Genomic DNA, 15,402 nt, shown 5'->3' with positions numbered 1-15,402 from the left:
TCCGCAGTATCTTTCTAACGTATTAGTGTTCAGACGGTGTTTTTCTTCACTTCCCTGGCAGGTTATGATGGCGATGACTGGAGGCACGGCCGCAGCCTTTCCGATGAGTAATCACACGAGGGAGAGGGTAACCGTGGCCAAACTGACACTGGAGAATTTTTACAGCAACCTGATTGCACAGCACGAAGAGCGAGAGATGAGGTAACGTCTTGTTTGTACCCGACTCCACTGTAGGAACATTAGGTGGCCGGTTCAGCCCCTCGCGCCTGTCCCTTCGGTCAGATCACGGCTGATCTCCACCGCGACCCCATTTCCCCACCTTTGCTCCGTATCCCTCGCTTTCCCCTTGCCTAACAATCTAACGATCTCCGTCTTGAAAGCTCCAGTGCACCCCCAGTCTTTTGGGGGAGAGTGTTCCAGATTTCTGCTACCATGTGTGTGGAAAAAGTGCTTTCTGATTTTTGCTCTTGAACGGTCTGGCTCTAATTTTAAGATTATGTCCCCTCGTTCTTTGATTTCCCCACCAGAGGGAATCGTTTTCCTTTAGCTACCCCATCAAATGCTTTTATCATATTAAACACCTGTTTCTGACCTATTCTGTTTGAAATACCTTCCCTCCTGCCTGAGAGAGTGGACATCTGGAGTAGACTCTTAACCTCGGCGATTGATGTTTTCTATTGAACTCTTGCTAGCCCCGAGCAATGTTCCCGTGCAGCCGCGTAGCCGTCCGAAGCTCCCGCGCAGGCTGCTTGCCAGTTTCCCAATGGAAAAACCGCCCGTGCTTGGAAGTTTGAATGGGCCGCGCACCCCAAAAACAATTGGAGGGAACATTGGCTCCCAAGGCGATGTCATCTGGGGCGATTAAAGCAAGTGGGCAGAGGTGAACGTGGCAGCCTGGAGTTGCTGGATGAGCTTTTATTTCAGTCCGCCTGGGCCTCCCAACACATGCAGAAACCTATCGGCACGTATTAATCGACTTCGTTCAAGCTGAGAAATCCATACCCACTTGTAGGGTTTCTGTTTGCCTCGTACAGAGTCCGCACCCTCCCCTAGGGAACAGGAGGAGGCCATTCGATCAGTACTTTGCACTTCCCCTTTTCCCAAATGGAGTTAATGAGACCTGGGTGTCCTTGTGCACCAGTCGCTGAAGGTAAGCATGCAGGTGCAGCAGGCGGTTAAGAAGGCAAATGGTATGTTGGCCTTCATAGCGAGAGGGTTCGAGTACAGGAACAAGGATGTCTTGCTGCAGTTGTACAGGGCCTTGGTGAGACCACATCTTGTGTATTGTGTGCAGTTTTGGTCGCCTTATCTGAGGAAGGATGTTCTTGCCATGGAGGGAGTGCAGCGAAGATTCACCAGGCTGATACCTGGGATGGCAGGAATGACGTATGAGGAGAGATTGGGTTGATTAAGCTTATACTCGCTGGAGTTTAGAAGAATGAGAGGGGATCTCATTGAAACTTATAAAATTCTAACGGGACTAGACAGACTAGATGCAGGAAGGATGTTCCCGATGGCGGGGGAGTCCAGAACCAGGGGTCACAGCCCAAGGATAAGGGGTAAGCCATTTAGGACAGAGATGAGGAGGAATCTCTTCACCCAGAGAGTGGTGAACCTGTGGAATTCTCTCTCACAGAAGGTGGTGGAGGCCAATTCATTAAATATATTCAAGAAGGAGTTAGATATATTTCTTAAGGCTAAAGGGATCAAGGGATATGGGGGAGAAGGCAGGGACAGGGTACTGAATTTGGATGATCAGCCATGATCTCATTAAATGGCGGAGTGGGCTTGAGGGGCCGAATGGCCTACTCCTGCTCCTATCTTCTATGTTTCTATTTGCCTGCCTTTGCTCCATATCTATTGACCTCGGCACTGGCTTCGGCCTTGTTGCTGCTGGGTCAAAATCCTGGAACTCCCTCCCTGAACGCCCTCCCCCTTCAGAATGCCCTGCAGCCGAACAGTCCGAGTTCGTGGTTCACATTGGTACCAACGACATGGGTAGAAAGAGGGATGAGGTCCTGCAGCAAGAATTTAGGGAGCTAGGTAGCGGATTAAAAAACAGGACCTCAAAGGTTGTAATCTCTGGATTACTCCCGGTGCCACGTGCTAGTGAGTATAGAAATGGGAGGATAGAGCAGATGAATGCGTGGTTAAAGAGTTGGTGCAGGAGGGAGGGCTTTAGTTTCTTGGATCACTGGGTCTGCTTCTGGGGAAGGTGGGACCTGTACAATTCGGACGGGTTGCACCTGAACCAGTGCGGGACCAACATCCTTGCGGGGAGGTTTGCTAGTGCTGTTGCGGGGGGGGGGGTGGTACGGAGTGGAGCTATAGCAGGGGGTGATGCACTGCCAAATATAGAGGAAAAAACAAGTCCGTCTGGAAGGCAGAGCAAATATGTAACAGCACAAGGGAGTATGGCAAGGCTGGATGGCATTTATTTTAATGCAAGGAATCTTACGAGTAAGGTGGATGAATTGAAGGTGTTGATGAACGCATGGGAGTATGATATTGTTGCAATCACAGAGACATGGTTGAGGGAGGGGCAGGACTGGCAGCTCAATATTCCGGGGTATAGAATCTTCAGGCGAGACAGAGGGGGGTGTGAAAGATGAGGGGGTGTCACAATATTAATCAAGGAGTCAATTACTGCAGGAAGGAGGGATGGTATCTTAGCAGGTTCCTCTAATGAGGCCATATGGGTAGAACTTACAAACTAAAAGGGGGTAAGCACTTTGCTGGGAGTGTACTAAAGGTCCCCGAACAGTCAGGGGGAGATAGAGGAACAGAAATGTAGGCAAATCTCAAGTGTAGAAATAATAGGGTAATAATAGTAGGGGATTTCAACTTCCCCAATATTAACTGGGATTGTCAGTGTGAAAGGCTTAGAGGGTGCAGAATTCTTAAAGTGCATCCAGGAGAGCTTTTTGAGCCAGCATGTAGAAAGTCCTACAAGAGCGGGGGCAGTACTAGACCTAATTCTAGGGAATGTAGCCGGGCAAGTGGTAGAAGTGTCAGTAGGAGAGCATTTTGGTGACCGTTACCATAATTCGGTGAGATTTAAGGTAGTCATGGAAAAGGACAAAGATGGACTGGAAATAAAGGTTCTAAATTGGGGGAAGGCTGATTTTAATATGATCAGGCAGGATCTGGCCAAAGTGGACTGGGATCAGCTACTTGTAGGAAAATCCACATCAGAGCAGTGGGAGTCATTCAGAAAGGAAATAGAGAGAATACAACGCCAACATGTTCCTGTAAAGGTCAAGGGTGGGACCAACCAGCCCAGGGAACCCTGGATGTCAAGGGATATACAAGAATGGATTAGGGAAAAAAAGGGAGGCTTTTGGCAGATACAAAGGACTAAACAGTGGAAGCCCCTAGAGGAGTATAGAAAGTGCAGTGGGGTACTTAAAGGAATTAGGAGAGCGCAGAGGGGGCATGAAAAAACACTGGCGGGCAAAATAAAGAAAATCCCAAGGTGTTTTAAAAGTATATTAAGGGCAAGAGGATAACCAGGGAAAGAGTAGGGCCCATTAGGGACCAAAGTGGCAATCTGTATGTAGAGCCGGAAGATGTAGGTGAGGTTTTAAATGAATATTTTGCATCTGTGTTCACTATGGAGAAGGACGATGTAGGCCTAGAAATCAGGCCGGGGGATTGTGATATACTTGAACAAATTAGCATCGAGGGGGCAGAGGTACTAGCAGTTTTAGTGGGCTTAAAAGTGGATAAATCCGCAGGCCCAGACGAGATGTATCCCAGGTTGCTGTGTGAGGCAAGGGAGGAGATTGCAGGGGCTCTGACACAAATTTTCAGAACCTCTCTGTCCACAGGGGAGGTGCTGGAGGACAGCTAACGTAGTACCATTATTCAAGAAGGGTAGTAGGGATAAAGCAGGGAATTACAGGCCAGTGAGCCTAGCATCCGTGGTAGGGAAATTATTGGAAAAAATTCTGAGGGACAAAATTAGTCTCCACTTGGAGAGGCAAGGATAGTCGGCATAGCTTTGTCAGGGGGAGATCATGTCTAACCAATTTGATTGAATTTTTCGAGGGGGTGACTAGGTGTGTGGAGGAGGGTAGTGCAGTTGATGTAGTCTACATGGACATCAGTAAGGCTTTTGACAAAGTCCTGCATGGGAGACTAGTCAAGAAGGTGGGAGCCCATGGGATCCAGGACAATAAGGTCCTGCATAAGAGATTAGCGTGTAAAGTTTAAAGCACATGGGATTGGGGGCAAGGTATTGACTTGGATAGAGAACTGGTTGTCAGACAGAAAGCAAAGAGTTGGAATAAACGGGTCTTTTTCCGAATGGCAGGTAGTGACTAGTGGGGTACCGCAGGGATCGGTCCTTGGACCCCAGCTATTCACAATCTATATAAATGATCTGGACAAGGGAACTAGATGTAATATCTCCAAATTTGCAGACGACACAAAGCTGGGTGGGTGGGCGTGTGTGCTGTGAGGAGGATGCTGAGAAACTCCAGGATGATTTGGACATGTTGGGTGATTGGGCAGAAACATGGCAGATACAATATAACGTGGATAAATGAGGTTATCCACTTTGGTGGCAAAAACAGGAAGGCAGATTATTATCTAAATGGCAATAGATTGGGAGAAGGGAAAGTGCAACGAGACCTGGGTGTCCTTGTGCACCAGTCGCTGAAGGTAAGCATGCAGGTACAGCAGGCGTTTAAGAAGGCAAATAGTATGTTGGGCCTTGGTAGCGAGAGGGTTTGAGTACAGGAACAAGGATGTCTTGCTGCAGTTGTACAAGGCCTTGGTGAGACCACATCTGGAGTATTGTGTGCAGTTTTGGTCGCCTTATCTGAGGAAGGACGTTCTTGCCATGGAAGGAGTTCAGTGAAGATTCACCAGGCTGATACCTGGGATGGCAGGAATGACGTATGAGGAGAGATTGGGTCGATTGGGCTTATACTCACTGGAGTTTAGAAGAATGAGAGGTGATCTCGTTGAAACTTATAAAATTCTGACAGGACTGGACAGACTAGATGCAGGAAGGATGTTCCCGATGGTCGGGGAGTCCAGAACCAGGGGTCACAGTCTAAGGATAAGGGGTAGGCCTTTTAGGACAGAAATGAGGAGAAATTTCTTCACCCAGAGAGTGGTGAACCTGTGGAACACTCTACCACAGAAGGTGGTGGAGGCCAGTTCATTAAATATATTCAAGAAGGAGTTGGATATATTTCTTAAGGCTAAAGGGATCAAAGGGTATGGGGCGAAAGCAGGGACCGGGTACTGAATTTGGATGATCAGCCATGATCGCATTGAATGGCGGAGCAGGCTCGAGAGGCCGAATGGCCTACTTCTATGTTTCTATGTAATTTGGCACGTTGGATCCAAAATTGGCTTAGTGGCAGGAGGCAAAGGGTGATGTCGAAGGTTGTTTTTGTGACTGGGAGCCTGTGTCCAGTGGTGTACCGCAGGGATTGGTGCTGTGTCCTTTGCTGTTTGTAGTGTACATTAATGATTTAGATATGAATGTAGGAGGTATGATCAGTAAGTTTGCAGATGACACCAAAATTGGTGGAGTGGTAAATAGCGAGGAGGGAAGCCTCCGGCTACAGGATGATATAGACGGGTTGGTCAGATGGGCAGAACAGTGGCAAATGGAATTTAACCCTCAAAAGTGTGAGGTGATGCATTTTGGGAGGACTAACAAGGCCAGGGAATACACAATGAATGGTAGGACTCTAGGAAGGACAGAGGATCAGAGGGACCTTGGTGTGTATGTACATAGATCCCTGAAGGCAGCAGGACAGGTACATAAGTTAGTTAAGAAGGCATATGGGATACTTATATTCTATGCCTCGGCTAATGAAGGCAAGAGCAGGGAGGTTATGATGGAGCTGTACAAAACACTAGTTAGGCCACAGCTGGAATACTGTGTGCAGTTCTGGTCGCCACACTATAGGAGGGATGTGATTGCATTGGAGAGGGTGCAGAGGAGATTCCCCAGGATGTTGCCTGGACTGGAGCGCTTCAGCTATGAAGAGATACTGGACAGGCTGGGGTTGTTTTCCTTAGAGCAGAGAAGGCTGAGGGAGGACCTGATTGAGGTGTACAAAATTGAGGGGCACAGATAGGGTGGATAGAAAGGAACTTTTCCCCTTAGTAGAGGGGTCAATAACCAGGGGGCATAGTTTCAAGGTAAGGGGCAGGAGGTTTAGAGGGGATTTGAGGAAGAACTTTTTTCACCCAGAGGGTGGTTGGAATCTGGAACTCACTGCCTGTAATGGTGGTAGAGGCAGGAACCCTCACAACATTCAAGAAGCATTTAGATGAGCACTTGAAACGCCACAGCATACAAGGCTACGGACCAAGTGCTGGAAAATGGGATTAGAATAGACAGGGCTTGATGGCAGGCATGGACATGATGGGCTGAACGGCCGCTTTCTGTGCTGTATAACTCTTGACTCTATGACTAACAGCACTGTAGGAGCACCTTCACCCCACGGACTGCAGTGGTTCAAGAAGGCAGCGCACCACCACCATCTCTAGGGCAATTCAGGATGGGCAATAAATGCTAGCCTTGCCAGCGATGCCCACATCCCAGGAATTAATAAATATATTTTTTAAATCACTTGATACCCTTACCCAACAAAAATCAATCTGTCCTGAAAGCTCCAATTGACTCCCAATGGAATTGCAGATTTCCACTACCCTTTGAGTGCTTCCTAATTTCCCTCCTGAACGGCCTGACTCTAATTTTAAGATTAAGTCCCCTCATTCTTGATTTCCCCTACCAGAGAGCATTTTTTCTCCCTCTGGAATCCTTTTAATCTCTATAGGGACATATCCCACTTACCGAAAGAGACCTTTGGCACAGCTAAGGCTGAAAGACCTTCCCAAGTGTCCGTGGGGATGCTGCTGGGGTGTAACAAGCTCAAACCACACAACGTACTGGAGCGGAAGACCTGAAAAGCTTCTTGCTGCTTGGTCCACTGGGCAGACTAACTGGTTGGACATCAGCTTGCAGAGGCTGTCGGCAACTGTGCCAGAAGAATCCCAGCCCCCTGTCCGAGGTTCACCCCTCCAGGATAAGTGCCCTGGAGTGCTGGGTGGTCGATATCCGGTTACCAGTTGTGTAACAGTAGCACTCCAATTTCCAATTCAAATGCTTTATTGGCATGAAAGTTTACAGAGAACCATATTGCCAAAGCTTACATTGCAAAAAGGTACAGTTTTCCAACATTCTGTAGGTGTCAATCGATTTGACATTTGTTGGGTACATACAATATTACTTTTAACAATATTAATTTTAAACAGTCTTACTTTTAAACAGTCCTCAGGTTGTCACATGTTGTTACATATTTGGCCCCAAGGTATGGTCTGTCTCCTTCTCCCAGGACTAATCTCAATTTTGACAGGTCATCCAATTCCTTGAAATCTGGGGTTGTTTGGCTTAGCTTGTTGAATAATATGTTTCTTGATGTGTTGAATTTTTCGCATTTTAGGAGGAAATGCATTTCTGTTTCAACCTTGCCGGCCAGACATTGATCGCATATTCTATTCTCTCTAGGCTGCCAGGATTTCTTGTATCTGCCTTTTTCAATTTCCAGTTGGTGGTCGCTTAGTCTGTACCTGGTGAGGGTCTGTCTCTGTTTTGTGTCTCTGATGGTCGTGAGGTAGTCTGCCAGTTTATAATCTCTTTTTAGGGCCCGGTAACATTCTAATCTGCTTTGGCTTTCGGTTATTTTGTTCCAATGTTCCAGGTAGGTTTCTTTGCATTGTTTAATGATTTGGTTCACTCGGATTGGTGTTTGGACGGCTGTGTTGGTCTGGGGCTGGTCAGGGTCCGGCTGAGTACTTAGTTTCAGTAGCAGCTGACTCAGGGGACTCTTTTCTGGGTTTAGCTCTTGGGTCTGAAAGGCTTTGAAATGAAGGGTGTCTGGGTGTCTCTCTCTCGCCTCTGAGCCAGAAGGTTGTGGGTTCAAGTCCCACTCCAGCGACTTGAACACACAAATCCAGGCTGACACTCGCAGTGCTGAGGGAGTGCTGCACTGTCTGAGGTGCCGTCCTTTGGATGAGATGTTTAACCAAGGCCCCGTCTGCCCCCTCAGGTCGACATAAAAGATCCTATGGCACTATTCAAAGAAATGAGGGCGTTCTCCCTGGTGTCCTAGTCAATATTTATCCCTCAATCAACATCGCTAAAACCAATTATATAGTTATTTATCTCTTTGCTGTTTGTGTGATCTTGCTGTGCGCAAATTGACTGCCGTGTTTCCCACATTACAACAGTGACTACACTTCAAAAAAGTACTTAATTGGCTGTAAAGTGCTTTGGGACGTCCTGTAAAAATGCAAGTCTTTCCCCTTTTTTTATTCTTTTTTGCTTTCTCTCTTACACTATCTCTTTTTTTCTCTTTTTCTGTCTGTCTCCTTTGTCTCTCTCTGTCTCTCTCTCTGTCTCTCTCTCTCTGTCTCTCTCTCTCTGTCTCTCTCTCTCTCTGTCTCTCTCTCTCTCTGTCTCTCTCTCTCTCTGTCTCTCTCTCTCTCTGTCTCTCTCTCTCTCTGTCTCTCTCTCTCTGTCTCTCTCTCAGTTCAGTTCAGTTCAGTTCAAATGCTTTATTGGCATGAAAGTTTACAGAGAACCATATTGCCAAAGCTTACATAGCGAAAAGGTACAGTTTTCCAACATTCTGTAGGTGTTAATCGATTTGACATTTGTTGGGTATATACAATATTACTTTTAAACAATATTAATTTTAAACAGTCTTTCTACTTCATTTGGTACGTTCAATATTAATTTTAAACAGTCTTACTTTTAAACAGTCCTCAGGTTGTGACATGTTGTTACATATTTAGCCCCAAGGTATGGTCTGTCTCCTTCTCCTAGGACTAATCTCAATTTTGACAGATCATCCAATTCCTTGAAATCTGGGGTTGTTTGGCTTAGCTTGTTGAATAATATGTTTCTTGATGTGTTGAATTTTTCGCATTTTAGGAGGAAATGCATTTCTGTTTCAACCTCGCCAGCCAGACATTGATCGCATATTCTATTCTCTCTAGGCTGCCAGGATTTCTTGTATCTGCCTTTTTCAATTTCCAGTTGGTGGTCGCTTAGTCTGTACCTGGTGAGGGTCTGTCTCTGTTTTGTGTCTCTGATGGTCGTGAGGTAGTCTGCCAGTTTATATTCTCTTTTTAGGGCCCGGTAACATTCTAATCTGCTTTGGTTTTCGGTTATTTTGTTCCAATGTTCCAGGTAGGTTTCTTTGCATTGTTTAATGATTTGGTTCACTCGGATTGGTGTTTGGACGGCTGTGTTGGTCTGGGGCTGGTCAGGGTCCGGCTGAGTACTTAGTTTCAGTAGCAGCTGACTCAGGGGACTCTTTTCTGGGTTTAGCTCTTGGGTCTGAAAGGCTTTGAAATGAAGGGTGTCTGGGGAACTAGATTTGAGGTGATTTAGGAAGTTTAGTGCTCGTTTTTGGATGTTTATTATCAGTGGGTATCTGCCTAGTTCGGCTCTGCATGCATTTGTTGGCGTTTTTCTTTGGGTGCGAAGGATGCTTCGGCAGAATTCTGCATGTAGGGCTTCTATTGTGTGTTTTTCCCATTTAGTGTAGCTTTGGTGATTTAGCGGGCCCCATACTTCACTACCGTACAGTGCAATGGGCAGGATTATGCTGTCAAAAATTTTGAGCCAGATTTTGATTGGGATTTGGATGTTGTAGAATTTTCTTTTTATTGCATATAGGGCTCTTCGGGCTTTTTCTTTTAGTGCATTCACTGCTATGCTGAAGCTCCCTGATGCTGTAATAGTTAGACCAAGGTAGGTGTAGCTCATAGTGTGTCCTATAGTGGTATCACTGAGGGTAAACTGGTATTTGTTTTCCTGACATCTGGGTCTTTTCTGAAAAATCATGATGTTGGTTTTCTTTAGATTTACTGTTAGAGCCCAATTTTGGCAGTATTTGTCGAGTAGGTCTAGTTGTTGCTGTAATCCCTGTTCTGTGGGAGACAGCAGAACCAGGTCGTCCGCATAGAACAGGGACTTCACTTCTCCTCCATCCAGGAGACGGAGACCTGGTGACTCGCTTTGCTCCAGCATGTCTGCTAATTCATTTATGTATATGTTGAACAGGGTCGGGCTCAAATTGCAGCCCTGCCGGACGCCTCTTCTCTGGGTGAAGAAATCGGTGCGTTTGTCTCCAATTTTGACCCCGCATTTGTTTTTCAGATACATTGATTTAATAAGGTCATAGACTTTGCCCCCTATTCCACACTGAAGAAGTTTATAATAGAGCCCTTCGTGCCATATAGAGTCAAAGGCTTTCTTGAAGTCGATGAAACAGGCGAATATTTTCCCATTTTTTGTTTGGTGTTTATGTTTTTCAATGAGGGTGTGAAGGGTATAGATATGGTCGGCGGTGCGGTGTTTTGGAAGAAAGCCTATTTGGTTTTTTCTGAGGATATTATGTTTGTTAAGAAAATCAAGTAATCTACTATTTAGAATACTGCAGAATAACTTGCCTAGACAACTGTTGATACAGATGCCGCGGTAGTTATTTGGGTCTGATTTGTTTCCACTTTTATATATGGGGGAGATTAGTCCTTGGCACCAGATATCGGGAAAACAGCCTGAGCGTAATATGATGTTGAATAGTTTGAGTATCGCACTCTGCATCTCCATATTGCTGAACTTTAGCATTTCATTTTTGATGTTGTCTGGGCCACAGGCTTTCTTTAGGTGGAGAGATTTTGTTTTTGTGGCCAGTTCTTTCCATGTGATTGGGGAGTCTAGAGGGTTTTGGTTGTCTTTAATTGTTGCTTCTAATGTGTGGAGTTTTTCTGTGACCTGATGTTGACTTGGGTTTGTTTTGTTTTTTGGGATGTCTTTGTAGAGGTTTTCAAAATGTGTTCTCCAGATGTCGCCATCTTGGATTGGTAATGCTTGCAATTGTGTTGTACTCAGGTTATTCCACATTTCCCAGAATTGTTTTGGATTGGTGGAGTTTTCTATTTCTTCGAGTATTTTGTGGGTATAGTTTTGTGTTTTGTTCCTAATGGTGTGTTTATATCTTTTGAGGGTTTCATTGTATCTAGTACGTAGGTCCGGATTGTTTGGTTGCCGATGCTTTTGGTTTGATATTTTTCTCAGGTCTTTTCTGGCATTTTTGCATTCGTGGTCAAACCATTTCATATTTTTATTTTGTCTTTTGTGATGCTTCCTCTTCTGTTTCACGAGGTCGGCTTTTACAGCTGCCTCATGGAAGATCATATTTATATCCTCTATGGCCGTGTTTACACCATCTCTGGTGATCTCATATAGATTTTCTTTAAATTTTGAAATTTTACTTGTGAGATCAGGTGAATTTAGTGCTGTGATGAATTTATCTCCACTGTCTGGGGCCCATCTGTATGTCTGGTTTATTTTATGTAGCTTACTGTGTTCCTTTTTTGTGTCTGTAGTTTGGGCAGAAAGTTTAAGGTACACATTTATTTGGTTATGGTCTGAGAGGGGGGATTGTTGCCTGACAGTGAATGCGTTGATATCGCAGGGGTCCAGGTCAGTGATTGTATAGTCCACCACACTAGACCCAAGAGTTGAGGAGTATGTGAGTCTCCCTTGGGAGTCCCCTCTGAACCTACCATTAACTATGTACAGGCCTAAGGCTCGGCAGAGTTGCACTACCTCCCTACCGCTTTTGTTTATTTCACGATCAAGGTTGTTCCGATTTGCGATGGCTGGTGTGACATCTAAAGGGGTCTGGCCAAACACATGGTTGTTTCCCTGTGGGTCTATGAAGTCAGGTTCACAACCGGTCCTTGCATTTAGGTCCCCACATATTATCACCTTTCCTTGGGCCTGGAAATGGCTGATTTCCATGTGGAGAGTATCAAATAACTCCTCTTCGAAATATGGCGAATCTATTGGAGGTATGTAGATCGCACATAAGTAAACATCTTTTTTTGCTATTCCTATATTTTTATCTAGTTTTAGCCATACGTGTGATTTCCCCTGTTTTACCGGTGAGATGTGTTTGTCCAGTTCTCCCTTATACCACACCAATATTCCCCCGGAGGTTCTGCCCTTGCGTGTTTTAGTGTTCTTTACTGAGGGCACAATGATTTCATGGTACATTGGAGGACAGTGGGTCGGCATGTCCTTTTGGCACCATGTTTCTGTTAACACAATTATATCAATGTCTTTTATAGCTTTTAGGAATTCAGGGTCTGTACTCTTCATCCCAAAAGTTGAGGAGCGGAGGCCCTGGATATTCCAGCAGCTTATGTGGAAAGAACGCATTTATATAGTTCAATAAAACAAAATAAAATGGACCTATTTTGTGGGATGAGTGTGGAAACACTATTTTCTATAATGCTAAGTGATGATTTAGTATAAATTTCATGAGGCATGCACATATATCTATCTAATAATAGTAATAATACTGATAAGATAACAATAATGATAATGATAAATAACAATATTAATAATTTCTCCGGCTTTCTATCAGGCTGTTCAGCATCGTCATGATCTTTCTCAGTTCTTGGTCTACAGTCTGTGGTCTAGAGGGGGGTCTTGGGTCAGGTATAAAAGCACGGTTCTGTTGTCGGTTTTGTAAAGGGGGGTGGGGGGGACATTGGTGGTCCTGTTTGGGCTCCCAATGGTAGGGGGGGTGGGAGGGCTGCGTCTTTTGGCAGTGTTTGAGGTTTCTTGCGAAGACCCACATCCGCTGTTTGAGTAGATGTATTTCGTCATATCTCTCTCTGTCTCTCTCTCTCTGTCTCTCTCTCTCTGTCTCTCTCTCTCTGTCTCTCTCTCTCTCTCTCTCTCTCTCTCTGTCTCTCTCTCTCTGTCTCTCTCTCTCTGTCTCTCTCTCTCTGTCTCTCTCTCTCTACTCTCTCTCTCTGTTCTCTCTCTCTCTCTGTCTCTCTCTCTCTGTCTCTCTCTTCTCTGTCTCTCTCTCTCTCTCTCTCTCTCTCTCTCTGTCTCTCTCTCTCTGTCTCTGTCTCTGTCTCTGTCTCTGTCTCTGTCTCTGTCTCTCTCTCTCTGTCTCTCTCTCTCTGTCTCTGTCTCTCTCTGTCTCTCTCTGTCTCTCTCTGTCTCTCTCTGTCTCTCTCTCTCTCTGTCTCTCTCTCTCTGCTGTCTCTCTCTAGCTCTGTCTCTCTCTCTCTGTCTCTCTCTCTCTGTCTCTCTCTCTCTCTGTCTCTCTCTCTCTCTGTCTCTCTCTCTCTCTCTGTCTCTCTCTCTCTCTGTCTCTCATCTCTCTCTCTCATCTCTCTCTCTCTCGTCTCTCTCTACTCTGTCCAATTTTTTTCCAATTCCAATTAAAATGCTTTATTGGCATGAAAGTTTACAGAGAACCATATTGCCAAAGCTTACATAGCAAAAAAGGTACAGTTTTCCAACATTCTGTAGGTGTCAATCGATTTGACATTTGTTGGGTACATACAATATTACTTTTAAACAATATTAGATTTTAAACAGTCTTTTGTACTTCATTTGGCTACGTTCAATATTAATTTTAAACAGTCTTAATTTTAAAACAGTCCTCAGGTTGTGACATGTTGTTACATATTTGGCCCCAAGGTATGGTCTGTCTCCTTCTCCTAGGACTAATCTCAATTTGACAGATCATCCAATTCCTTGAAATCTGGGTTGTTTGGCTTAGCTTGTTGAATATATGTTTCTTGATGTGTTGAATTTTTTCGCATTTTAGGAGGAAATGCATTTCTGTTTCAACCTCGCCAGCCAGACATTGATCGCATATTCTATTCTCTCTAGGCTGCCAGGATTTCTTGTATCTCTCTCTCTCTCTCTCTGTCTCTCTCTCTCTGTCTCTCTACTCTCTGTCTCTCTCTGTCTCTCTCTCTCTCTCTCTCGTCTCTCATCTCTCTCACTCTCCTCTCTCAGCTCTTCTTTCAGTTCAGTTCAGTTCAAATGCTTTATTGGCATGAAAGTTTACAGAGAACCATATTGCCAAAGCTTACATAGCAAAATAGGTACAGTTTTCCAACATTCTGTAGGTGTCAATCGATTTGAACATTTGTTGGGTATATACAATATTACTTTTAAACAATATTAATTTTAAACAGTCTTTCTACTATCATTTGGTACGTTCAATATTAATTTTAGACAGTCTTACTTTTAAACAGTCCTCAGGTTGTGACATGTTGTTACATATTTAGCCCCAAGGTATGGTCTGTCTCCTTCTCCTAGGACTAATCTCAATTTTGACAGATCATCCAATTCCTTGAAATCTGGGGTTGTTTGGCTTAGCTTGTTGAATAATATGTTTCTTGATGTGTTGAATTTTTCGCATTTTAGGAGGAAATGCATTTCTGTTTCAACCATCGCCAGCCAGACATTGATCGCATATTCTAATTCTCTCTAGGCTGCCAGGATTTCTTGTATCTGCCTTTTTCATTTCCAGTTGGTGGTCGCTTAGTCTGTACCTGGTGAGGGTCTGTCTCTGTTTTGTGTCATCTGATGGTCGTTGAGTGATAGTCTGCCAGTTTATATTCTCTTTTAGGGCCGAGTAACATTCTAATCTGCTTTGGTTTTCGGTTATTTTGTTCCAATGTTCCAGGTAGGTTTCTTTGCATTGTTAATGATTTGAGTTCACTACGGATTGGTGTTTGGACGGCTGTGTTGGTCTTGGGTCTGGTCAGGGTCGGCTGAGTACTTAGTTTCAGTAGCAGCTGACTCAGGGGACTCTTTTCTGGGTTTAGCTCTTGGGTCTGAAAGGCTTTGAAATGAAGGGTGTCTGGGAGAGCTAGATTTGAGGTGATTTAGGAAGTTTAGTGCTCGTTTTTTGGATGCTTTATTATCAGTGGGTATCTGCCTAGTTCGGCTCTGCATGCATTTGCTTTGTGGCGTTTTTCTTTGGGCTGCGAAGGATGCTTCGGCAGAATTCTGCATGTAGGGCTTCTATTGTGTGTTTTTTCCCATTTAGTGTAGCTTTGGTGATTTAGCGGGCCCCATACTTCACTACCGTACAGTGCAATGGGCAGGATTATGCTTCGTCAAAAATTTTTGAGCCAGATTTTGATTGGGATTTGGATGTTGTAGAATTTTCTTTTTATTGCATATAGGGCTCTTCGGAGCTTTTTCTTTTAGTGCATTCACTGCTATGCTGAAGCTCCCTGATGCTGTAAATAGTTAGACCAAGGGTAGGTGTAGCTCATAGTGTGTTCTATAGTGGTATCACTGAGGGTAAACTGGTATTTGTTTTCCTGACATCTGGGTCTTTTCTGAAAAAATCATGATGTTGGTTTTCTTTAGATTTACTGTTAGAGCCCAATTTTGGCAGTATTTGTCGAGTAGGTCTAGTTGCTTGCTGTAATCCCTGTTCTGTGGGAGACAGCAGAAACCAGGTCGTCCGCATAGAACAGGGACTTCACTTTCTCCATCCAGGAGACGGAGACCTGGTGACT

At 44.7% G+C, this 15,402-nt stretch overlaps 1 protein-coding gene across 1 annotated transcript in view; it reads left to right on the top strand.

Annotated features, from left to right (window-relative positions):
• Positions 1-15,402, top strand: part of LOC147106451 (serine/threonine-protein kinase 38-like) — a 76,463-nt gene that overhangs the window by 17,957 nt on the left and 43,104 nt on the right. Inside the window, exon 2 of the mRNA XM_086009638.1 lies at positions 62-201. Coding sequence (XP_085865764.1) covers positions 65-201 — 137 coding nt within the window. The 5' untranslated portion in view covers positions 62-64. The remainder of the gene's footprint in view (positions 1-61; positions 202-15,402) is intronic.

The sequence above is a fragment of the Somniosus microcephalus genome, chromosome 16, assembly GCF_052327205.1.
Source record: "Somniosus microcephalus isolate GS21.2 chromosome 16, FLI_Smic_1.0, whole genome shotgun sequence".
NCBI lineage: Eukaryota > Metazoa > Chordata > Chondrichthyes > Squaliformes > Somniosidae > Somniosus > Somniosus microcephalus.
Note: the sequence above shows the minus strand (reverse complement) of the source record. Positions and strands in the feature narration are given on the sequence as shown.